Source organism: Marmota marmota, unplaced genomic scaffold, assembly GCF_001458135.2.
Source record: "Marmota marmota marmota unplaced genomic scaffold, marMar, whole genome shotgun sequence".
NCBI lineage: Eukaryota > Metazoa > Chordata > Mammalia > Rodentia > Sciuridae > Marmota > Marmota marmota.
In genome coordinates this window covers 8,653,697-8,677,522 of record NW_026000168.1, presented here as the reverse complement: position 1 = coordinate 8,677,522, position 23,826 = coordinate 8,653,697, and the positions used below count along the sequence as shown (strand labels likewise).

Below are 23,826 nucleotides of genomic sequence, written 5' to 3'. Positions count from 1 at the left end.
CCCCCCCCCCCTTTAGGTCTTTCAGAAGCAGACAAGAGTCATCTTCCTCCCCTCAGAGCTGGGATTTCTAAGAGGAGATGCTGAAGTACATATCTCTTAGCAACGGTGCCCAAACCCAGCGCTCTATGGCAACAGGTAGGCTCAGAAAAGATACGTTACTGGGCGAGCTGCTCTTTTTCTTGATATATAGGTTGCCATAAAAAATTTTAAAAAGATTTCTCTACTGGGACTAGTTTGGGAGACGGGCTTCTGGAGGCAGGAACATTAGAATAACCATGAATTAATTCTAAAGATCGTTTTTATGTTAGTCGCCACACAATGGGATCACCCATAAGAAACTTCATAAAACATGGCTAGGAAGGAGTCACAGAGCTACAGAGGACTTAAAGATCTCCAGCTCTGACTCTTCACTGCCAAGGGAGGCTGAAAGTGCATGTGAATCCTCCAGCCAGTGTCTAGGGCCCACATGGCCGGACACTGACTTCCAGGGTCCTCTATCGCTCTGTGTGTAGGAGGGTCATATAATTCATTAATGGAGCACAGTGAATTTGAGAGGGGTGCTCTGTAATAATTATGCTGCTAGCTGTTTTTTCCTGGGCAAATCAGGACACGGGGTCACTGTCCACACTCACAGAAGAAGTGGTAAACACAAATGCCAAGTGACTCTGGCTAGGAGGGGTCTTTGCCCATTAGGAACTGTTCATCTAAATGCCTTGTCTAATCAACCGCTGAAGACAACTGTTCTCGAGCCTAAATTTAACATGTGATTGTCAACTCATCCTCTTTCTTTTTTTTAAAGAGAAGCTGAAAATCAATTGTGATATTGCACTCTCTTCCATTTCTCAACGTTGGCAAGCATTTAGCTTGAAATTCAAAATACAACAAATGTGAGAGAAAACATGTGATCCTGTCTTTCTGAATCTGGTTTACTTCACTTAACGTGATGATCTTTAATTCCATCCATTTTTCTGCAAATGACATGATTTCTTGTATTTTTTTTTTTGTACCAGAAATTGAACCCAGGGGCATCTAACCACTGAGCTACATTCCCAGCCCCTTTTATATTTTATTTTGAAACAGAGTCTCACTACGTTGCTTAGAGTCTCACTAAGTTGCTGAGGCTGCTCTCAAACTTGCAATCCTCCTGCCTTAGCCTCCTGAGCCGCTGGGATGACAGGCAGCTATAACCACCATGCCTGGCTCATTCCATTCTTTTTTTATAGCTGAATAACACTCCGGTGTACATATACCACATTTTTTTTTGTGCTCATGTATTGATGGGCACATAAGTTGAGTCAAAAGTTGACTATTATGAGTGTCCTGTGATACAGACGGTTGTAGGGTGTCCAGCCATCTGTATTGTACTCTGGCTATGATTCCTTCAGGTAAGCACCCAGGTGTGGGATAGCTGGATCATATCTGGTAGTGCTAGTTTTAGATTTTTGAGGAACCTCCATCTTCATTTCCACGATGACTATCATAGTTTACATTCCCACCCATGGTCACCAGTTTTTGACATCTATCTCACAGCGTTGTGGAGGGTAGCGCTACTCTCAAAGAATCAAGCTCTCTTCGGACGATGGACATCAATCCACTGTACATGCTCTGGCCCCAGAGAGGAAATAATTAGAAGATTTATGACCTGACCATGAATTCATCAGCGAATTGATCTATTCAAGAAGTCATGTCAGAACATGCCTACCCTATTCAATCTAGTTTTGCCGTTTGTAAAAATGCATGATTTCTTGGAAAAGCTCTTTGGGCTATTTGGAGTAGGTTGCCTGGTTTTCTCCATCAAACTCGTCTAGAGCTTCATCTCTGCCCCAGCTGGAAGTGGGTAAGAAAGAAACGTCAGCCTTTGATCCTGAAGGAAAATCTTCTCCTGAACTTGCCTCTCCTCCTGGTCCTTCTCGAAGGCTATCAAGCCAATGTCCTCTCCATGTCACCAGGCAGTAGTGGGTCACAGGACCTCATTTGCTGCAAGAGAGCATGGGTAAGGGGCGTGGGACAGCATTCATGGGCTTTGAGCATTTACAGCTGATTCATTCATTCAGTCAACATTCTTTTGGTTACCTACCAAATGCCAGGAGCATACGTCTCTGCCCCTAGTCACAACCTTATATTCTTGAGGGGATGGGGATGACACCATTTTTTATAATTAGCCTCATAATATGTTAGAAGTGCCCAAATGCTTTGAAGGAAAATATGGATCCGAGAATGAGGATGGCAACCAATGGATGGGCGAAAGGGTCACCACTGGATGTTGGGCATTTGATGGAAGACAGGGAAGGTACCAGGGAGGAAGTCGTGGATTGATGTGGAGGAAGGACACACCAGGCAAAATGAAAGGCAGGTGCAAAGGCCCTGAGTTTATAGCAGCACAGTTCANGATAATGATGTCCATCACATTCCACCATCCTTGCTAACCCCCTTCCCCCTCCCTTCCCCTCCCACCCTCTGCCCTATCTAGAGTTCATCTATTCCTCCCATGCTCCCCCTCCCTACCCCACTATGAATCAGCCTCCTTATATCAGAGAAAACATTCAGCATTTGTTTTTTGGGATTAGCTAACTTCACTTAGCATTATCTTCTCTAACTCCATCCATTTACCTGCAAATGCCATGATTTGATTTTCTTTTATTGCTCAGTAATATTCCATTGGGTATATATGCCACATCTTTTATCCACTCATCTACTGAAGGGCATCTAGGTTGGCTCTACAGTTTAGCTATTGTGAATTGTGCTGCTATAAACATTGATGTGTCCCTGTATCGAGCTGTTTTTATGTCTTTGGGGTATAGAAGGAGGAGAGGGACAGCTGGGTCAAATGGTGGCTCCATTCCCAATTCATTTTGACAGTTTTATTTACCAACCCAGCCTTTTTCGGTTCTGCAAAAGCATCATTTAAAATGTCTGTTTCAGATGAATCCCTCCTCATCCATGAATTATATGTGAAACCCGCTGAACGGGTGGAAGAGAAAATCAGGGACAATCCCGTTCTCCCCATAACCCATGCACGTTCCTGTCTTCGTTTCTGTATTTCTCAGTTGTTGAAGTTCATGGTGTATAAACAGGTTTCTGTTTGCTCCTTGCCCATCCTCTCCTGTCCTTTAAAATCGAGTGGAGACTGGACACTGAGCCTCGGTTTCCCCACGTGCACGTCGGGACAGGGCTGGACATGGCCCCGGGGCTGTGCAAGGAGGAGGGCAGCTGGTCCTGCAGCGCTGGGAGCAGCTTTCCCGCCCCGGACTGCGGGCCGGCTTTGCGTCCCTTCCCGCTGGCGCCGCTAGAGGGCGCTGTGGGCCCCCGGCGCGCGGCGGCGGCGGCGCGGAACCTCCCCCGGAGGCTCCGCCCCGTCCCGACCTGCTTTGCGGGTAAACAGACATGGCCGACGAGGAAGACGCACAGGACGCTGCGCACAACATGGGCAACCACCTGCCGCTCTTGCCTGGTAACTCCCGGGCCCGGGGCACAGCCGCGGGTGGGAGGCGACGGCCGCAGTCGCCGGCGGCTCGACGGGGCCGGGAAAGGCGGTGGCCGCGCCCCGGGGGCTGCGAGCCGTGGGCCTCGGCCGGCGCCCGCTCCCCGGCGCTTCCCTGAGGGCGCGGACGCCGCGGTTGCGGATGAGGCTGCAGCGGGCGCGGGGACGGGGACCGCGCGCGCCCGGGCCGTCCCCACGCCCCCAGCTCGGCTTCGCGGAAGGACCCCGGAGTCGCGGGGCCGCCGGGGTCCGGGCGGGGCAGCTGTGGTGACTTCCCCCCCCGGCGCCTGTCCCCGAATGAGTGACAGCCGAGGCGGGATGCGCTCCTACCGGGCTTGGCTGCGTTTTTCTGCACTTGTCACCGTTCAGGTCCCTCTCTGTAGGAACCGAGGAGTTGAGTGGCTCGCCCAAGGTCACCCAGCTGCAGCGTCGGGACCAGAACGTGGCTTGGCCTGCGAGCGCAGCTGGTGTCTCTTAGCCACCGGTTTGAGATCCGTGGGGCGGTGGGGTTCCCTTGCCTCGGGTCCTAACGGTGTGCTTTGTGGAAATTTAGACCTCGGGTTTGTGTGTTGGAGTATTGCACGACGACTTCAGAAAGAAAAAGAAAGAAAAAAAAATGTGCATCGTTGCACAAACTATTCACAGACGGCTGCAGTCAAGATGGGCTTTGCCATAGTGGTATCAGCCTCCCGCAAACCCCTGAGTCCCTTCACTGTAACACAGGCAGGGTGTCAGGTGTTGTGGAGGTGCCAAATGAGGTCTGGTACTTGAGGAGCTTTGCGGTCTAGGTGAGCGTGCTGAGAATGATGATTGGCAGAGTCCGTTGATTTAAGGCCAGTTAAACGAATGCCATTGTGGTTCTTCACACAGGGGCGATGGCTCGGGGGTTAGAGGGATTGGTTAAAAGCCTTATGAGGTTCATCTGGAGGCTCACCTGCTGGGGCTAAGGATGCACAAGGTAAGACTTAGGAGGTCGGTTGGTTCTAAATTGGTGAATTTGCATCTCTGGCCAAGGGCTTTTCTTGTAGGTTGCTGAGAAGCAGTCTCAAGTTTTTTTTTTTTAGGTAGTTGACTGAGGGAATCTGTGCTCAGTATTGATTGGTCTCTCTATATAGGAAGCCCTTTTTCTGTGAAACAAACCATGGTCGGTCAGTGGTCGTTCCTAAAGCCATCATAGCTCAAATAAAGGTGTGTCAACCTGCAGCAGCAGAGCTGAGCTGTTTTCNCCCTGCCTCAGTAAGTCTCAGCTTCCTCGTCTGAAAAAGGACAGGCTCCAAGAAGACCACCTTGGAGAACACTGTTTCAAACTCCTAACTCTTTAGAGTTAGGAGTTTGAAACAGTGTTCTCCAAGGTGGTCTTCTTGGAGCCTGTCCTTTTTCAGACGAGGAAGCTGAGACTTACTGAGGCAGGGTGCAGTGTATACAGTGTCAAAATGAATTACTGGCAAGGGAGAAAACTTCTCTACAGGACATGTTAAAATACTTTATGTTGGCATTTCCCAACAAGGCCCTGGACTATAGACTTCATCCCTAAAGGGTGGACGGAGTGATTTGCTTTCAGGGTACCTTGTGAAAGGAGGGGAAAGCGACTCTACAGTGGAGAGGGCTGACGGTTGTACTGCAGGCGATGACGAAGGCTAGCATGAGGGCTGTCAGTCAGGTGTGTGGTGTGCATCCCTGATGTGATGGAAAACAGTACTTTGTTTCCATCCTCCTCGTCCTCCCCACAGTGGGTAACCTTAGACTGATTACTAGAATTACATCATATGAGTCCTAATTGAGCAATAATGTACAGAATAAGCCAAGTCAAGTCTGAGAAACTATCCCCACCTCCCAAGAGCAGGCTGAAGAGGAGTCTTGACCATAGCAATGTGGTATTCTGGAGGGAAATCTGCAACTGAAAAAGGAGTTGAGGTTAAAACCAGGATATCCCAATAAAATGTAGAGTTTACTTAGTTGCACTAATGTACCAACATTGGTTTCCTAGTTGTGACGTACGTGTACTATAACATAAGATGTTAACTGTAGAGGAAAATAGAAGTGGGGTTTATGGGAACATTTTCTACTATTTCTCTAACTCTCAAACTATTGTAAAATTTAAAAGTTGATTTAACGGGCTGGGGTGGTGGCTCAGCGGTAGCGCACTCGCCTAGCATGCTTGAGGCACTGAGTTCGATTCTCAGCACCACATACAAATAAATAAAAATAAAAGTCCATCAACAACTAAAAAATATTAAAAATAAATAAATAAAAGTTGATTTAAAAAGAAAACAACAACAACAGAAGATACCTGGTGACAGAGTGCGGTGTGGCCCCTGGGCCCCGGCTGCCTCGTCACAGTTAGTGGTGGTTAGCGGTGCGTATGGCGTCTAGTACCCTTTTCTCCCTAGAGTGTGATGTATTTGAAAGGTATAGATTTGAAGTTTTCATGGGTCTAATGTTTTTTTCTTATCATATTGTAATTTATACAGCAGAGAGTGAAGAAGAAGATGAAATTGAAATGGAAGTTGAAGACCAGGACAGCAAAGAAGCAAAAAAACCAAACATCATAAATTTTGACACGAGTCTGCCAACCTCACACACGGTGTGTAGTGCGATAACTCCTCTGGCACTGTCGGTGCACATCCATCCCTAGGACACACTCCTGAAGAGGTGGCCTGGCACCTCACCCTGCCCAATGTGGACGGCTAGTTTACACGGCATAAATATGTAACCTTGACCTTTTTTTTTTTTTAAATATTTTTTTTAGTTGTAGTTGGACTCAATACCTTTATTTTATTTATTTATGTTTATGTGGTGCTGAGATCAGCGCCTCTCACATGCTAGGCGAGTGCTCTACTACCGAGCCACAACCCCAGCCCCATGACTTTGACTTTTGTTAGCAGCTTCATCATATGGTGAGATTCTGCGAGGAGGCAGGCTATTTTCCAACAGTAAATATAAATTCTTTATTTGTAAGCAGCTCCTACTGTTTACTGGTGTAATCCTTTAAGAGGTTGTTGCCCTTTTTCCAGTTTTGTTAGTAATAGAGCCATTAAGGGCTTGTTCTGTGGTCTGCTAGGTCCCGTGGCATGAAGGTGTTATTTAGCATAGTAACATTTATACTTGTCATTTGGGGTATTTGGACATAGAGATGTCCAAATTTATTTTTGATCCTGTGAAAAACAGCTCAAACTGCAAAATGTTGTGGAATATGTATGTATGAGAGATTCTTGATAAAAGATTTGAAAGTTTTAACAGTAAATATAGATTAAAAATTAGGTTTTTTATGTGAGACCATTAAGATCATCACATAAATAGTTGTTTCCCCTCTGTTTATATCTCGTTTACTCTGACTTTTCTTTAGCCTGTTGAGCTTGTGTTTTGTGTGTGTGTGTGGTAACACTTGCCTTCTTGTCATTGTGAGCAGTATCTGGGCGCTGACATGGAGGAGTTCCATGGCAGGACTTTGCATGACGACGACAGTTGTCAGGTGATCCCAGTGCTCCCACAGGTGATGATGATCCTGATTCCCGGGCAGACTTTACCTCTACAGCTGTTTCGCCCTCAAGAAGTCAGTATGGTGCGGAATTTAATTCAGAAAGATAGAACCTTTGCAGTTCTTGCATACAGGTAAAGTATTAGGGGAACTGGCCTCACTCTTGCCCTTTTGTGTACTTGCAGCCGAGGTCAGTGTTGAAGGCAAAGTAGAGAATTATTTTGCACGTCCAGAAGAAGTAAAGAATTTTGTTGAGTGAGATTTGAAATATCAGACTATATTGGTTATTTACCATCTAAACCAATTTACATTTTTGATGCTTGAAAAACTTTTGCTCATTAATATTTACTGGAAAACATTTCTAGAATGTTAGTTTCAAGAATTGTCTTTATTTAAAGAGAAACAGGGCTTTTCCATTTCGGTGTACAGGATCAGTTTTCCAAAAGAGCGTTTTTTTTTTGTTTGTTTGTTTTTTGTTTTCCTCCTTTTACTCTCCAAAAACTTGTTAAGTTGCACCAGTACAGAGCATTGGCCCACTGAGCTGAACTCTTGTTCCCTGTGGCAGATGGAGGAAATGTGCCCTAGAGGCTGGGAATAAATTCAGGAGCCCCATCCCCCAACCCCTGCCCCTGCCCCAGTGCTGCTAATAAGCAGCAGAATACCTTCCTTGAAGGTCTAACAAAGTGAAAGAATGTTTGGCTGGGGAAATGAGAGTTCAGAGGTGTGTGAGTCCCTGACTGTTTCAGTGACTCTTTCTCCTAAATGTTCTAATTGTCTATCCCAAAGCTTTCCTATGCTCTTCCATATGACTCTTTAAATTGTTTTTTAGTTGTAAGTGCACACAATATCTTGAATTTTATGCATTTATTTTTATGTGGTGCTGAGGATCACACCTAGTGCCTGGGTGGTAGGCAAGCACTCTACCACTGAGCTACAACCCCAGTACCCTCCACCATGTGATTTTAAAATAAAGTTGTACTGGGTTTGCAAGTGAGAGTCAATGACTATAAATCATTTTCCCAAATGAATTACTTTTGCTAACTTTGCATATATAAATGCCAAATGTTAAAAATCTTCTTTAAAACTTTTCCTTGGAAGTAATATACAGGAAAGGGAAGCACAGTTTGGAACGACTGCAGAGATATATGCCTATCGAGAAGAACAAGACTTTGGAATTGAAATAGTGAAAGTGAAAGCAATTGGAAGACAAAGGTTCAAAGTCCTGGAACTCAGAACACAGTCAGATGGGTAAGAAATACCATGTCTTAAAGCTTTGTGAACATTTTACAATGGAGTGGTTTTTTATTTTTTTTTTCTGTTTTACTAAATCTTCACATTTTGTGCCTTTTTATTAGTGTTTCTCTCTCCCTTCTGAAGTATATCTCAGTTGTTTCCCACTTGGGGTCCACCACAATCACCCAGAAAATTCTTAAAACTGAAGATGCTTGGTTCCAACCTCATCTTCCATCCTCAGAGAGTTGTTCAGGATGAAGTGAGACTTCACCTTTTAAGAATGATTTCCGGGTGATTCTCATACCCCTCCAGGTTTGAGAAGAGCATTGTCAACCCAAAGGAAAGTGGCATTTGGGGTGTGCTTCTTGGGAATAGAAGGTCTCTCTCGGTGTCTCGGTGTGCTCACCAGGACAGGGGAGGTGGTGTCAGAGCTCCCGTTAGGTTTGAAAGTCATACGTCATGTAGCACCCATGGGATTTATCACCCGGAAACAATACCCACATGATAACTGACCACTCGTCCTTATCTTCACTGCACCTTGTGAACTTTAGTATTCCCCGAGTTTGTACCCATTCATCAGAGACTCATTTTGGAGTGGCTGCCTAGGTAAGAGTTTGTCACAAAATCTAGGAATTCCACATTTAAGGAAAAAAAGATCCAGTTCACCATCATTATCCTCTTTTTAAGAAATAGCGAACCATTTAAAACAACACAGTAGTCTTGACATTGGCTGTTGGGTGTTGAGCAGTGCTTCTGTCCTGTGGCACATAGGAGTCATCTGGGAAGTTTAGTACACACAGATTCCTCAGTTCCACCCTGTCCTGGGGAATCCATCTGTGATGGTGGCCAGAGTTGAAAATCCATCAGATCTTTGTGTTGCACGTGTCTTCTTCTGAATGCAGGAAGGTGTTATGGTTTTGTCTGTTTGTTTGCTCAAGATTATGCCACTGCAGATGCGTCAGGCAGGCTTTTGGGACTCGAATATGGGATGGAGTGGTCAGAGTCCTGAGGGGTTTGGTTCTCTCCTGCAGTTCCCTCAACGTTCCTGTGTGTGTGCTCACCTCGTCCCACCCTCACAGGATTGCGTGTGTGCCTCCCCGGATAGACGAGCTGAATGAGAACGGTGACCGAGGCTTAGTTATGTTGTATTGGGCATCAGAAATGTGACGTGAAGGAGTGATCTCCCCAGGGCTTTGCACTGTGATAACCAGTCATCTTGTTGCTGTAGATTTTGCTAACAGTGCCAGTTTTGAAGTACTTATTAGCCACATACTTACCTAATTGGTTCTTTTTTTTTAAATTGAATACTATTTTCCAGAAAGTTTCAGGGAAATTGAGTTGGGAGAAAGTGCATTTCCCAGCATATTGACTTCCATATCGGGTTGTGGAAAAGTCTTTTGAACACAAGATGGCAGCAGTCTGCTGAGCCTGAGAAGGGGCGGAGGAATGTGATTTGGTTCTGGTGAGGGTCACCGCCATCAGAGTGGTAGAGCTGGAAAAGGTTTGGAAAGGGTGCCTCCATGCCAGTATCCCACAGACCTGTGTCAGGCCCTCTCACACAGATGTGTCTGCCGAAGTGTAACAGGCGTGTGTGGAGTGAGGCTTCTGTGGCTTTGCCACTGTGTTTTCCTGTGACCACCTTCACTGAAAACGGTGAAGTGCTTGCATTGGAGATGATGTAGTGCTGTTTCCTTTTTTTCAAACTAGGGAGCCAAGTGTTAGAGAATGTGCCTAAAGCCTTACAAGTAGTGTGTCAGCTGGCTGGTTCTCGGTGCCCAACTTCCACACCAGTGCCTTTTCTATGACACCAGAATTTCTCCATAGCACATTGGAAACTCGGGCCAGTTTTCTTTTTTACAGGGAAGTATATCTGATTGATTTGTTTTTTAACCTAAATGATGCTTCATATATAAAAATATGCTACTGCTTTCTAACTGTCGCTAAATTCCGTGTTTATTTGGTTGGCCTTTTCTGAATATATGGACCTTTGTCTTTAATCAATAAACAAACACACAGAAGGGTATCACGAATCAGAACTTCCTGTTTCTTGGAATGGGATTAATATTGTGTTGAAATTGCAAGAGAATACGTCCTCCCTATCATAATTGAGAGCAGTGATTCTTAGTGGAAAAAGTCACCTACTATAAATGTTTTCATTGGAAATGTAGGAAGGTAGTCGTTTGGGTTTTGATGGAGAGATGGTTTTCTCTTTGAAGTGGGTTTGTCAACTAGAGATGGCTTCAGACATTTTTGTGGTTTGTGTGTATAGCGTATACTTCCGGTTTTTATAGTTCATATTTCTGTTTTTTAAGAGGGATTCTAAGGGTGGTCAGTCACGAGGTCATTTGAGCACAGAAAACGTTCAGGTTAGTGCGGTGTTTCCCTACTATTAGAGTTGTCTTTACTGAATTTGGAAGAAATTTTTTTTTTTTTTATGTTTTAGTATTCATGGAGGTGATTTTATTTTTGTTCACACATTTTGTTTTTATAACATTTATATAAATTATGTTGCCATACCACAGAACAACTGCCATCAACAGGTTGGGAAGAAACACAACTACCTTATGCTAAAAATGCAACTCAGCTGGCGGGAGAACCAGCCTGTGTGTAGAGCAGCCTCCAGGCTGCAGAACAAGGAGGGTCTGGGCAGCGCTGAGTCTCCCAGTGCAGATCAGGGGTTCCGAGGTGATCGGAGCTACTTCCACAGCCTGAACGCTTTTATCAGAATGAAAGCATGAAGTCTTTCATAATATTTGCATGAAGTACCTCAATTCAGGTACTTTTGACCTTAAGAAGCAGATTCTGATGAGCGTCTGTAGGATGGTGTACAGTTTACACCATGGCACATCACCCCAGCAACTCAGGAGGCTGAGGCAGGAGGTAGCAAGTTTCAGGCCAGCCTTTGTATGTTAGGGACACCCTGTCTCAAAAATCAAAAGGCCTGGGCGTGGTGGCACACGTCTGTAATCCCAGCAGCTCTGGAGGATGAGGAAGGAGAATTGTGAGTTCAAAGCCAGCCTCAGCAAAAGTGAGGTGCTAAGCAACTCAGAAGACCCTGTCTCTAAGTGAAATATGAAAAGGGCTGGGGATGTGGCTCCGTGGTAAGGCTCCCTGTGTCCAGTCCCCACACAGCACATTCATACACACACACACACATACACACATGATATAGACACACTGAAGTTGAGATGTTGCTTGTGTCCCTCCCCTCCTCCCAGCACTGGTACTGGGGATCCAACCCACTGACTGGGATCAGTTGAACCTTAGTTCTGGAATTAAAAATGGTCACTTTTAACATTTTCCAAAGTTTTTAACAGATTAAAGTTGTATTTTAATGAGCATACTAACTAAGTAGGACATGAAGTTAGTACAATGAGTATATTTTTAAATTAAACCTGTATATTTTGAGATAACTTAGCTATTTACATATAATAAATGAGTAGAAGTATCAGAATTTTATTCTCAGCGTTTTGTGGGTGAAGGCAGTGGATGTTATGAACGCCATAGTTCATATGAGAGTCTTAAAAGCAGGGGTTTCCAGTGTGTTTGATTTCATCATTCCCAAGTGTTTTCTTCCAGCCTTTGCATGTCTGTCGTAGCATAGACCTCATTTCTAAAGCTGCCTCCCAGGAGGGTCGATCACAGGGACAGCCTCTCCGTTTGCATTAATGGGTGACAGGTGTTTGAAAGTCTGATGCTCTGGAGTAGCATTTAGAAAATGAAGGCTCTATCAAGAAAGCCTCGGTGATTCTTCAGTTTAAAGGCAGTCGAGTGCATGTTCCCCTAAGGTCATGAGGAGAAGAGGGCTGCACGTGGACGTAGAGGCCATGTAGTTCTCTAGTCTCATCTGAAGCGTCCCTGTAAATGGGCTTGTGATTTTCTCTTTCTGAACCTGCCTCTCAGGATGACACATGAGAAAGGCCCCACTTAGGCGGCACGGGTTGTGGGGGACATGGGAGGGTTGGGATGTCTAAACTGTCTAAGAAGTTTGGTTACAAGTATCAAGATGAGCAGTCGTGGTAGGAGTAGGCTGATGTCAAATATAACTCTATTTATGTGACTCATGAAGACATTCCTTTCTATTCCATGGTGAGATTGAAAATTCATACTTTAGATTATCTGTAGCATGAAATGTTCTATGATTTATGAAATGAAGTTATTTTCTGAAAATGTCTTATATCTTAACATCAGCATTTATTTAGTGAATATGTTTTAAAAACATTTAGAAAATGTTAGTATTTAAAATTTCCTTGATGTTTAGAAACTTACAGTTTGAGTTAGTCTATCTTGAAAATGAACACCGTGCTTGGTTCTCTTTATTTTAGAATCCAGCAAGCTAAAGTGCAAATTCTTCCTGAATGTGTGTTGCCTTCAACCATGTCTGCAGTTCAGTTAGAATCCCTCAATAAGTGCCAGATATTTCCTTCAAAACCTGTCTCATGGGAAGACCAGTATTCATGTAAATGGTGGCAGAAATACCAGAAGGTGAGATAACTGCTTTTTTTTTAAATGTATCTTCAACCAATTAAGACAGGTTGCTTTTTTCTCCATTGAAAGAAACAATCACTGAAGACTCGGACGGTTCCCCAGACACCTTCTGTGGCTGTGGTCTACCTGTAGTTGATCGTAGCTGGCACTTTTAAAGATCTCACAGGTGGCTGTAGTGAAAGAATAGTCTGGCAAAGCAGCAAGTTGTCACAGGGTTGGTGAGGTATGCGTGACTGCTCGTCACTCGTGTAGAAACGAGCAGATAGAATCTCTTCTTACACTTCAGGTCACATGTCTGGCTCTTCAGTGGTAAGGACGTGTACCTAAGGAAGGGAGAGGGCTCCTCTGGGGTAGCACAGAGCCATGGTAGAGCACACTGTTTTGGGACACCCTGTGGGCCTCACGGGGTTCTTAGTCACCCGCTCTCCAGATATTGTGGCTGGGGCGTTAGCTCTTCTGTGCATTTTTGGTGGATCATTCTTGCTCTTAGGAAGTGAGGTAGATAGCTTTAAGTGTAGAGTGGTCACTGTCGAAGCTCTGCCTCAAGGATGAGTTTACTAGTTTCTGAATGCAGAGGTCCGCATTCTGCGTGGTACGCGATGACTTTCAGTGTTCTTTTGGTAGAACTCCTCCAGTTTTCCCAGAGTGTTGGATGTGGACGGGGCTTGTCCCTGCCTGGCTGGCTTAGATGAGCCAGGAGGGCTCATTATTCTGTATGTTCAGTCGGTTGGTCACACATGCTATGAGGTGTTTTAATGAGATTTTACAAGGAGATTTTAATAAAAAGGTCTAATTAGACTCCTGAAAGATTATCAACCACAAAAGGAGACTTTTGAAGGTTTAACAACATCAGTGTGTTGTGGGTTTTGTGTAGCTGCGTGGTGCTTCCTTATCCAGATCTGATATGGGTTCTGGATGTGGACTCTGACCTTGTTTCTGTGGACAGTGGAGCCACGGGAAACCGTGCTCACAGCAGCTTTACCTGCAGCCCTAAGTGTTGACAGAGACGTGTGGGAGGCAGCTCTGCAGCGTGTGGGCTCTGAGACGTGGCTTTGGAATGAGTCCCCTGAAGGGTCTTGGTGTGCTTGGTGCCAGTTTCCTAATGAAGTCATCCTGTGGTGGCAGAGCAGTGGCATCGAGACGCTGCCTGCTTGTCACTTCAGTATTTGCAAAGCTGTTTACTGCGATCAGTGGGTATTTTCTCAGTGTATAGGTATGGGTTTTTAAAAGCTCTTAACCATTTAAAAGCCATAAATTCTCTTTTGTTTTGTTCCAGTCATAAGGTGAAAGCAATTAGAGTCAACACTTGGAAGGTGTGTACAACGAATTTTTCATGTTGCCTGCAGGATCTTTTGATCCTAAACCTGAATTTCAGTTAAGCAAATGTGATAGCGTTTTAAAGTTTAATTTGGGGGCTAATTACTGATTAAAATCTTCCCATTCTGTGGTGGAAGCACCTCAGCACCTTCACAGTGAAATCAGAATTTGCCCTCTGCAGCTGGATCCTCACGGCTGAAGGAGTGCAAGGAAAGCCAGGAAGCACATCCTGGTTTGGGAGAAAATGAGCTGAATCCCTGTCACGTCCCGCCTTCCGTCAGTCAGTCTGGATTCTCAGGTGTCAGCCCTGGCTGGCTTTTGTGTGGCATTGCCGGGGGCTAAACGGGGGGTGTGGGAGTTTTAGGAGGGTATTCATCCTGTGTGGCTTTTGGATTTTTGAAGGGCTTCCCTTGTTAAACTGAGAATGTCTCAGATTCTGAAATTTGGGATCTGGATGACAGGGTGAAGAGTTGGCTGCTGTCTTTTGGACACCGGGACCTGCAGAGCAGTTTACTTGAGAGAGACCTCTCAGAGCCATTCCAGGTGCATCAGAGAGGCACAGGAAAAGGGGGTGCAGGTACCGTAGTGGGACCGGATGTGCTTTGCTTGCTGCACTTTTAGCTGGGCACTAGCTTACCAGGGACCAGATTATGTGATTGAGCTGTCTTAGGACAGATCTAGACCTCTCTCTTGCCCCAAGTTATGTCAAGATCCCAATATGATGTTGAGCGGTGCACTGGAGAGTCTTCAGGGGACACTTAAGGTGCTCAGGATCTCAGGAGGCTTACACGATGCTAACCTGACCAGGTCGCTTTATTCATTTAGGCAGACAAGATGGGGCAGGACCAGGGCTGTGGTCTTCCTGAGACCTGTCCAGTTGAGCTCAGGATGTCTGCACTTCCCATTAACATTTGCCATTGAAAACTGAGTATCGCAAATGATGGGAAGGATAATCACTGAACCTTCTCCAAGTATTCTGTGTCCTCTTCCTTTCCAACAAGGGAGCGTTTACAGGAAGAGCCCACGTGTGGATCTAAAGATGTGGAGTCGGTCTCCCACCTGCTTCTGCCTAGAGGCCTTCATCCTGCGGTGGGAGCTGGAAACTCTTCCTCTTCCCCGGGCAGTGCTTTCTTCACTCACTAGGTTTACTGCAGGGAAAATCCACATTTAAATGAGGACTCTTGAACCCACTTGGAACACCACCTAACTGTTTTTAAGTGTACTCTCTGCTCGCCTGGACCATCTGCTTGTTCGCTTAGAAAGGCTTGACACACCAACTGCAAAAGAGCTGAGTGTGAAACGTACAGAGAGCTCAGCTGTGGAAACAGTGGGTATTGAGGAGTGAGTGAGGCTGGATGTGTAGGCCGTGTTGCTCCTGTGCGCCGTGGGGAGCAGGAGAAAATGGCATTGATTCAGAATAGTGCTTGCAGATGTGAGGTCAGATTTTCAGTTTCCTAGAGTGGAGGAAGATGGATACAGGTATTCCTCTGCCCCCTATTTTGTGTGAAAGAGTGTACCGCTCTGAAGCCTCTTGCTACTTAGGGTATCTTATAGGAGATGCTTTCATATCAGTCTGTAGAGCACCACAGTTTTCTTTTTAAGGCTGCCCAGGAGGCTGTTGTATGGCAACACTGTAACTTAGGTAACCCCTCCCCTGTTGATGACATCTGCAGGTGGCTACTTGTACACATGTCCTTTTATAGATGCAAATGTCTAGTCAGTGTTGAGGAGTGGAATTAGCAGGTTGAGGGTAGTTGTATTTGTAGTGTTGACAGTTTCCGTGTACCTTACTAAGGAGAGTGGTGCCTATTGTGGTCTCATTATTGTTTTTACTACAGAGTCACAGAGGGTATCAGACCTGATATGTGCTGATCTGGTAAGTGAAGCATACTCTCCTGTTGGAGATGTAAGGTGGATGAGTGTCAGGATTAGCATTTTGTTTCAGAAAAGCTTATATTTGCATTTCTAAGTTTATTATCTTCACACATCTTTCTAGTGATTGGTTGACATCTGTAAGTTTTTATAATCTTCATAATCCCTATAATTAATGAGTTCCAGACATTTTCTTGTTTGCCATTTGTCTTGACTTTGTTTTGGGTATGCTCTGTTATTTATTGGTAGAGTAGAATGTTCAGAGTGCCTGTTATGAATCCAAACTAAAAACGACCCTTCCGTGCAGAGGGATGCCCTGTGTTCTCCTTGCTGAGCGCTGATTCTGTGTGGTTCCTCCTGGTGGGAACTGTGTTTTCTATCCCATTACAGTCATCTGAAAGGCTCTTATCTCTCCCACTGATAGATGTCATTCCCTGTTGGTCTGTCGGCATGTGACTGCTGTGTCTTCACGTCTGCTGACATGTGATGGTGCATGCAGCACTGCTCTTCATCACGCATTTTGTGCCGTGTCAGGTGAGGGGCTTCCTCAGACAGACCAGCCGCTCTCTCCGCGGGCACCTTACCTGTGTGCACATGCATCTCTGCACCTGCCATCGTCATAAGTCTCAGGGGTAATAAGCGTCCAGTTTCATTTTCAAGTAGGAATTTAGTAAATGAAAGAAGAAAAGAGAAAAGCTGGTAGTTTTTTATTTGGATAAATTATATTTAGTATGTTGCTGATGGTGATAGCTTCTGAAAAAAAATAAATGAGCACCTTTGGTTGTTCACGTGCTGTGGTCAGGATTTTCTGTGTGGACGTTTGTTTTGTCCTTTTGTTGTCATTGCACCCTGAAGACCCAGTGGGTTGGAGTTTCAGTTTTTGAACAGTCTGTATGGTTGGGAGGGAAAGCTGAAGCCATAGCCGTGAGGCTTACAAGTGGAAATGTTGTGGAGGGTCTCCAGGTGATAACTTCCTTGTGCTTGCTCTCGGTGGTAAGGCCCACCGCCAGGGGAAGGTTACTTCACCGGAGAATCCGTTAGGGTCACTTTTAAGTGTCTAAAATTTTGGATTAGTATTAACATTTTCTTGAACTCTTTTGCAAAATATATCATGGAGGTGGCTTTCTTGAAGAAGGGCTATGAAGTGTCACTCAGATGTAAGATGGGAGCACCTCTTCTTGGGGCCAGATATGTGGGTAGGTCTCAGAAGTTTAAGACCATCAAGGACACCTACCTGAGTTTTGGCCATTGCTGTGTGAATGGTAGCTGATCCTTTCTGGTATCATTCTCTTCTGTTTGCATATTTAGTTATTAAGTTATGTGAGGCATATTTAGTTGATTAGCTTTTAGAATCTGTTGGTGAAATCAAGATACAGAACTTTAGAGGACTTTCTTACTGTAAAAAGAAGGAAGTTAGACATTGGATTTTATGTAGCTTACTTGTGGCTGGCTGTAGTCAGTGGTAAAGAGCGGCGTATCTTAAATGCATAAGTGTGATGCCTGGTGCTCGTCTTAGGTTTAACTTGTGTCCCGTGAGTGACAGGTAGGTGTGCTATGTGCAAATCCTGGCTATTCCCCATGTACTAGCTGAGCGACCTTGGGTAAGGTGCTGTGTCCTTTGGTGCTTCTTTCCTTGACAACGGAGATGATGCTCCCTGTAGCCACGTGGTGTTCTTAGGGCCCAGGAGCTTCTGGCCACAGTGTTGACGGTTGCCATCACTACTGTAGAGTATTTGGTCCCTTGCCATTGTTGGTGGTCCTCTTGTTTTTCCCTTGTCGTTGAGTGGTTCCAGTAATTCTAGTCCAGGAGAGCTTAGAGGAGAGGCCTCCTGTTTTGGATCCTCAGGTTTAAGCCACTGCCTAAGTGAGTGAGGAGGTCTTGGGTCCATCTCTGGGCAGCAGGAGGACTAAACCAAGCAGGCCTTTCCTTCACTGAAGACTTTGTCTTTAGTAGTAGCACATGGCATTTCACAGTGACCCTCTGCCATAACACGGCTGTAAGATACCTGACAGGGAGCATCCTATTCCTTGAGGATCGTCTCCCAGGTGTGGGTTTGCAGCACAGCTAGGGTAAGGTGGTTGGGTGGGCACAGGTAGGGAGCCACCCAGCCTGCATGTGGTGGTGTGGCACAGGGTGTTGAGGTCAACACTCCCGGTGCTTTTAGTGTCCCCGAGTAGCACCTCCCCCGTCGCGCTGACTCACTTGGTCTGATGGATGCAGGACCAGGATCTGTGTTTGGCGACCTGTTCCCTTATTTTGGGTTCTCTGGGGGTGTCCTCTGTGTCTCTTTCCCCGTTTCTTGGGGCTGCTGTGTATTGAGGTGTTTGTCGTGGTGAACGTACATGTTATACAGAGACAGATGTGAGCCCCTTTCATGCTCCATGGGCTCCCTGTGCTTTCTTGTTTTGTTTGTTTGTTTTAATATTTATCTTCTAGTCGTAGCTGGACACAATTCCGCCATTTATTTATTTCTAGTGGTGCTGAGGATGGAACCAGGGCCTCACTGCCCGTGGAGGCTGGCCCAGCCCTGGTTGCTTTCCTGGCAGTGCCCGCCGTCCTCTCTCCTGGGAGGCCTCCCTGTGTTTTCTTGAAGTCACATTATGGGGTGTGTTGTCAGTGGCAGGGCTGCTGCGGGACGTCCTTTTGGTAGCCATACTTTGGTGTCCTGTGGAACATGTACTTTTCTTTCCGAATCCTGTGGTTGGTCTGATGTTTGAGGTGTAAGTCTCAGTCACTGGCGTTCTGCTGGATTCATCCCTGGGGGCTGGCGTGCATTGCAGAGGAGGGAGGTTCTGGAGCAGCTGGAACAGGTGTCCTTCCTGTGGGTCCCATGAGCCCGCGGGGATTGCGGGCAGCCGGCTGCAGCGGTGCACGGGGTGTCCCCACTCGGTGTGCTGGAGGGGGACTTGCCGTCTTGCAGCGTAGCTCTTGTGGCCCAGAGTGGGCGGCTTGGCAGAGGCCCCGGGAGTGTCTACACAGACAGCGGGAATTGCGTGTTGAGCGGTTCCTGGTCGGGTCCTGCAAGGGTGGGGGGGGCAGCTGGCGGTGATGCAGGCCGCGCCTCCTGGCCCTTAGAGGCCCTCTTACCACTTGGTCCTCCCCAGTGTTAAAACGGGCAGGCTGCTGCCACACCTTGACTTTGCGCTCAGCGATGGCCGGGGCTTGACACGGTCCCTTGGGTTGGGACGGAGGAGCGGAAGCTGGCTGCGGCCCAGCACCCCGTGTGCATCCCCATAGCCACGGTGCTGGTGGCGCTAACGCTGCGGACCTCAGCCGGGGGGTCTGCTAGGCTTGACAGAATGTTTAGGGAAAAATCTGTCTATAGGATGGCTCGAAGGTTAAGGGTGTGGAGAAAATGCCCTGTGTACCTACCCAGTGTGTCGCAAGCTCAGTGTCACCAGAAAAGTCAAAGGTCTTCAAGGTTCCCGAGTGGGTCCAGTGGAAAGGAGCAGCTGAACTGGCCTGGCCCTCATGGTCCCACCCCCTGTCCCACTGCAGGCCTCCTCAGTGCACACGCTGTGTACCACTAGTGCCGCAGTGCCATTGTGGGAGAGTGTGTGCCGGTGTGCAGCGAGGTGACACGCACATGTGCCTGTGGCCAGGAGCAAAAGCGCTGAGCACCTCCCCGAGGTGCGCACAGCAAGGACACAGCACCAGGGAGGCTTTTACCGGGAATTCTCCTGGTCAGAAAGAGGGACAGGGGTTTCTGCGGTAAGAATGAGGGTCCTGGCTGTGGTCAGACCTGGAGGACATGAAGGTATGAGGTCAGGCCAGAACATCATCTGACACGATTGTCACGAATATCTTTTCATCAGACAATATTTTAAGCCAAAATTCTTTGTAAGTTAATTTTTCATTATAGGAGTCTTTATTTTTTAGGGGTTTTATTAAGTGACTTTTTTCTGTTTTCAGAGAAAGTTTCATTGTGCAAATCTGACTTCGTGGCCCCGCTGGCTGTATTCTCTGTATGATGCTGTAAGTAACTCCTGTGAAACTGGCCTCTGTGGCAAGCAGTGTCACGAGTGTCATTAAAGCAAAATGAGAATGCTTGTGCTATTTTCAGAAAAAAGTACATAGGACATCTGAAGTCAAACCCAGGGAGTCTGAGATATCGATGGCTTGTCTTTCCCACTTAATGGAAGTTTTAGCTTCTGGTGACTTGTGACTGAAGGGCAGGCTATACTGAAACCCTTAGGGTTTATTAAACAATCTGGGGTTCTCTCGGGTTGGGCGGCATTCCCATGTAGAAAACTGCAATGTTTTATTACCATGTTTTGGTCTTTCTCTAAATGAGCGTGTTACCCTCCCCTCCCCTCCCCTCCCGACCACTAGCCTGCTGCTTGACGTGCTCACGGGGCCTGGCACTCCCTGAGGTCTCATACTGGGCATCGCCACGTTTTATAAAACTCTGGAAGAGGCAGATGGGTGGACAGTGTGCAGAATCTTGGATGGTTTTAAAGCCCAGTTTCTATCGCTTACCCAGGGATTTGGGGCCAAGTATTTTTCTGAACTGTAATGTGGTGTTAGTAACAGGTTTTAGACGATGAACACATCCCAGTCATTCCTCTTAACAGGTTTGACCACAAGTCTTGGGAGAAGGGTTTATGACACCACTAGAGCAAGTCGCAGTTTTCCTTCTGCTGCTTTGGTGCCATTGTGGATGGGGGAGGGGTACGAGGGTGTTTTTGGTGCATGCAGTAAGCTCTCTTGTAGGTGTCAGTTAGGGGCCACAGAACTCTGTAGTGAGTTGGAAATGGCTTCACAAGAAGGGGCAGCACACATGCACCCCCAGGTACATGAAAGCGTACAGAACGATGGTGCTGAGGGTCTGAGGTCTCTCAGTGCTGAATGCAGTGCTATCACTGGTAGCACTGCAAAGAGTTGAAAAGATGACAGTACATGTTAGTAAGCCTGTGAACTTCATTATGACAACTTTATTTTAAACCAGGAAACCTTGATGGATAGAATTAAGAAACAGCTACATGAGTGGGATGAAAATCTAAAAGATGATTCTCTTCCTTCAAATCCAATAGGTATGAAAAGTTAATTTCTTTTCATGGTCTGTGATGTGTTGCTGAAAGAAGGTCAAGCCTTCTGCCCTGAAAGAATCAATGTTTTATTTTTGTAACCAATTATTTAAGTCCAAAAAGCATACACATTTTCTTTGCTTGGAGTAACTGGAAAAACATTTTTAAAGTAATTGCAACACAATTCTCTCATTCTGTGAAACCATTACTGTAGGCAAAATTTTGCATAGAAAATCCATAGTGTAGTTAAGCAGTTCTCCTGAGAGAACACGTCCCTGGCATAGAACAACCCCTGTCCCACGACATGCCATTGTAACATACACAATGATCTGTTTATCGGGTAGTTTATTTTGGTAGTGTGTAGACATTACATAGTAGATGCTGTATTTTAGAATTGTTTGTAATTATGTTAACTTGTCCTGGGGAATCCTGTTAGGGAAAGGGTCATTTCAAAGGACATCATCTGATTCATCAGTTTAAATCCTTTCATGTCTTGCAGATTTTTCTTACAGAGTGGCCGCGTGTCTTCCTATTGATGATGTATTAAGAATTCAGCTCCTTAAAATTGGCAGTGCCGTCCAGCGGCTTCGCTGTGAATTGGACATCATGAACAAAGTGAGTCCAGTGAACTGAGACTCCCCTGAACCAGGATGCGCAGGTGGGGGACCAGGAGGCTGTGCTGTAGAGGGACACTGCCTCTTGGCAAAGCCAACAGCCTGTTAGGGTTTCCATTTAAAATGAATGTCGAGCATTCTTATTCCAAAATGCTGTGGGAGGCCTTGTATTTTCAGGTCACCAAGTCAGGCATTTCAGAGGTGGGAAGGTGCTTTCATAGAGGGCAGGTATATATGAATGCCTTGTACAACCTGGTGAAATCAAGGGAACATTTGTGGCAATGTGTTACCTTTTTTGTCCTGCCAGCTTTCTTACTGAGTGCAAAATTATTCCACTATTTTTTCTGTACTTTCCAGTGTACTTCCCTTTGCTGTAAACAATGTCAAGAAACAGAGATCACAACCAAAAATGAAATATTCAGGTATGGTCTTTATTACATTTTTATTGTATGTATTCACAACTGTCTCCCCATCACTGTTCTAGAATTACCCTCCATAAATAAAGCATTTTTAATGAACTGCTTTTGGTGAAAGTTTAGCAGCAGCATGGTAAAGTCAAACAGTTGCAATTGTTACCCTCCCTTTTTTTGAAAATGTACCCATTAAAAGGTGTTTGGAGGGTACCTGTCAGAGGATGACCTCAGTGAGTATTTAGGGACGAATCAGGTGTTAGAAGATTGTCCTGTGGGCCCAAGGTACACTGTGAAAATGTGGCTTTGCTATGATAAGTGTTTGAGAGTAATTCTGATAAATCAGCTGCCTGAGGGTGAGCAAATATACTGTCAGCAGAATTTGAAGTACTTGTCTTTGGGTCATCACTGGGATGTACGCAGCCCTGTTTTTTCACAGGAAGTTTTTATTTTCTTCTCTGCCTTTTAGTTTATCCTTATGTGGGCCCATGGCAGCATATGTGAATCCTCATGGATATGTGCATGAGACACTGACCGTGTATAAAGCTTCCAACTTGAACCTGATAGGCCGGCCTTCAACAGAGCACAGCTGGTTTCCTGGGTAATGTAGCTGCTCCTTTTGCTTGCCTCGAAATGGGCAAAAAAACTGTAGGGTTCTAAGCAAGGTGGTAGAGTTTTCATTGAAAATAGGTGGGACAGTAATTGTATTGAAATGTGGGACTTTACTCCTGGGGAGAAAATGAAGGACAAAAATGGTAACACATTGCCACAACTGTTCCCTTGATTTCAAATGCAGAATACCTACTCTCTATGAATGAGGTTAGTAGTAGTTCTTGGGACTATTCCAGCACACAGTGGGCGGTCCTGCAGGTAATTTTGTTTTCTAAGTTGACTGCAGTACAAAGAGCATTTTGTGGTATGAACATGGAGTCAGGTCCCACATTACATCAGCCAGCCAGGTGAAGTGTCTGTGGAGCTGACTTGAGGGCCACCTTGGTGTTTGTGCATAACTTGCAGTGTTGCTCTTCCTTTCAGATTCAGGTAATGAACTTTGGGTGTAGTTTGGCTAATATTTGTCCTTTATCTTATAGGTATGCATGGACCATCGCCCAGTGTAAGATATGTGCAAGTCACATCGGATGGAAATTCACAGCCACCAAAAAAGACATGTCACCTCAAAAATTTTGGGGTTTAACTCGATCTGCTCTTTTGCCCACAATCCCAGACACTGATGATGAACTGAGCCCAGACAAAGTGATACTTTGCTTGTAAACAGAAGTGGTATGGATAGGAATCTAACAAATTGGTATTCTCATATCTGCTTTGGAAATTAATGCCTAAAATGTATCACTTAACAGCAACATTACATGGCGGCCTGCTGACTCACCCAAGTTGGAGAAGAGGAGGAGAGTAGACCACAGCTTGTTTTCTGTAGTGTTATCCCACAGGTCTGTTCTGGTTCTGTGTCAGTGACAGGACCTGGAGGTATACATACCAAATTACTCCTCTTCTGGCAGCGGCGTTCGACAGTGGGGAAGCAGTGCACGTTTCTTTTTGAAAGATGCAGGTCTGTGTATATTGTTACTTTCAAAGGAGTTTGTCCTTTCAGTTTTCTGTAGCTTCTGAGAGATACTGATTTGTAAATTTTGAAAATATTAAAACATGCACTTTTAGCCTGAAAAAGACTTATGTATGAATCTCTTTTTCCACAGATCCCAACCCTGTGTGCAAACTACAGGTGATAATGAATTTTGTCTATTTTATTTCATGGACAAGTTTTGATTCAAACAGTGGACGTGTAGGACGTAAATACTGCCCATCATTACTGACTCTTACACATGTGCTCAATGCAATAGTGTCTAAATTACAACATTTGGGAAATTCCAAGTGACCCACATTTAGCAC

The 23,826-nt window shown here is 45.6% G+C and overlaps 1 protein-coding gene across 4 annotated transcripts; it reads left to right on the top strand.

The window, feature by feature from the left end:
* The first annotated feature begins 3,328 nt into the window (after positions 1-3,328).
* On the top strand, positions 3,329-23,604 carry Crbn (cereblon). Of its 4 annotated transcripts, XM_048787033.1 has the most exons (12): positions 3,384-3,451; positions 4,352-4,439; positions 5,953-6,065; positions 6,891-7,093; positions 8,058-8,207; positions 12,518-12,677; positions 19,783-19,845; positions 20,819-20,903; positions 21,397-21,512; positions 21,869-21,933; positions 22,391-22,522; positions 23,013-23,604. In XM_048787033.1, the coding sequence occupies exons 3-12, from the start codon at positions 5,982-5,984 to the stop codon at positions 23,191-23,193; spliced, it is 1,239 nt and encodes a 412-aa protein (XP_048642990.1). In that variant the 5' UTR covers positions 3,384-3,451; positions 4,352-4,439; positions 5,953-5,981; the 3' UTR covers positions 23,194-23,604. The 4 variants fall into 4 exon arrangements, with proteins under 4 accessions (XP_015350422.1, XP_048642990.1, XP_048642991.1 ...); XM_015494936.2 differs by lacking the exon at positions 4,352-4,439 and having other exon boundaries at positions 3,329-3,451; XM_048787034.1 differs by lacking the exons at positions 3,384-3,451; positions 4,352-4,439 and adding an exon at positions 4,605-4,669.
* Positions 23,605-23,826: the final 222 nt, after the last annotated feature.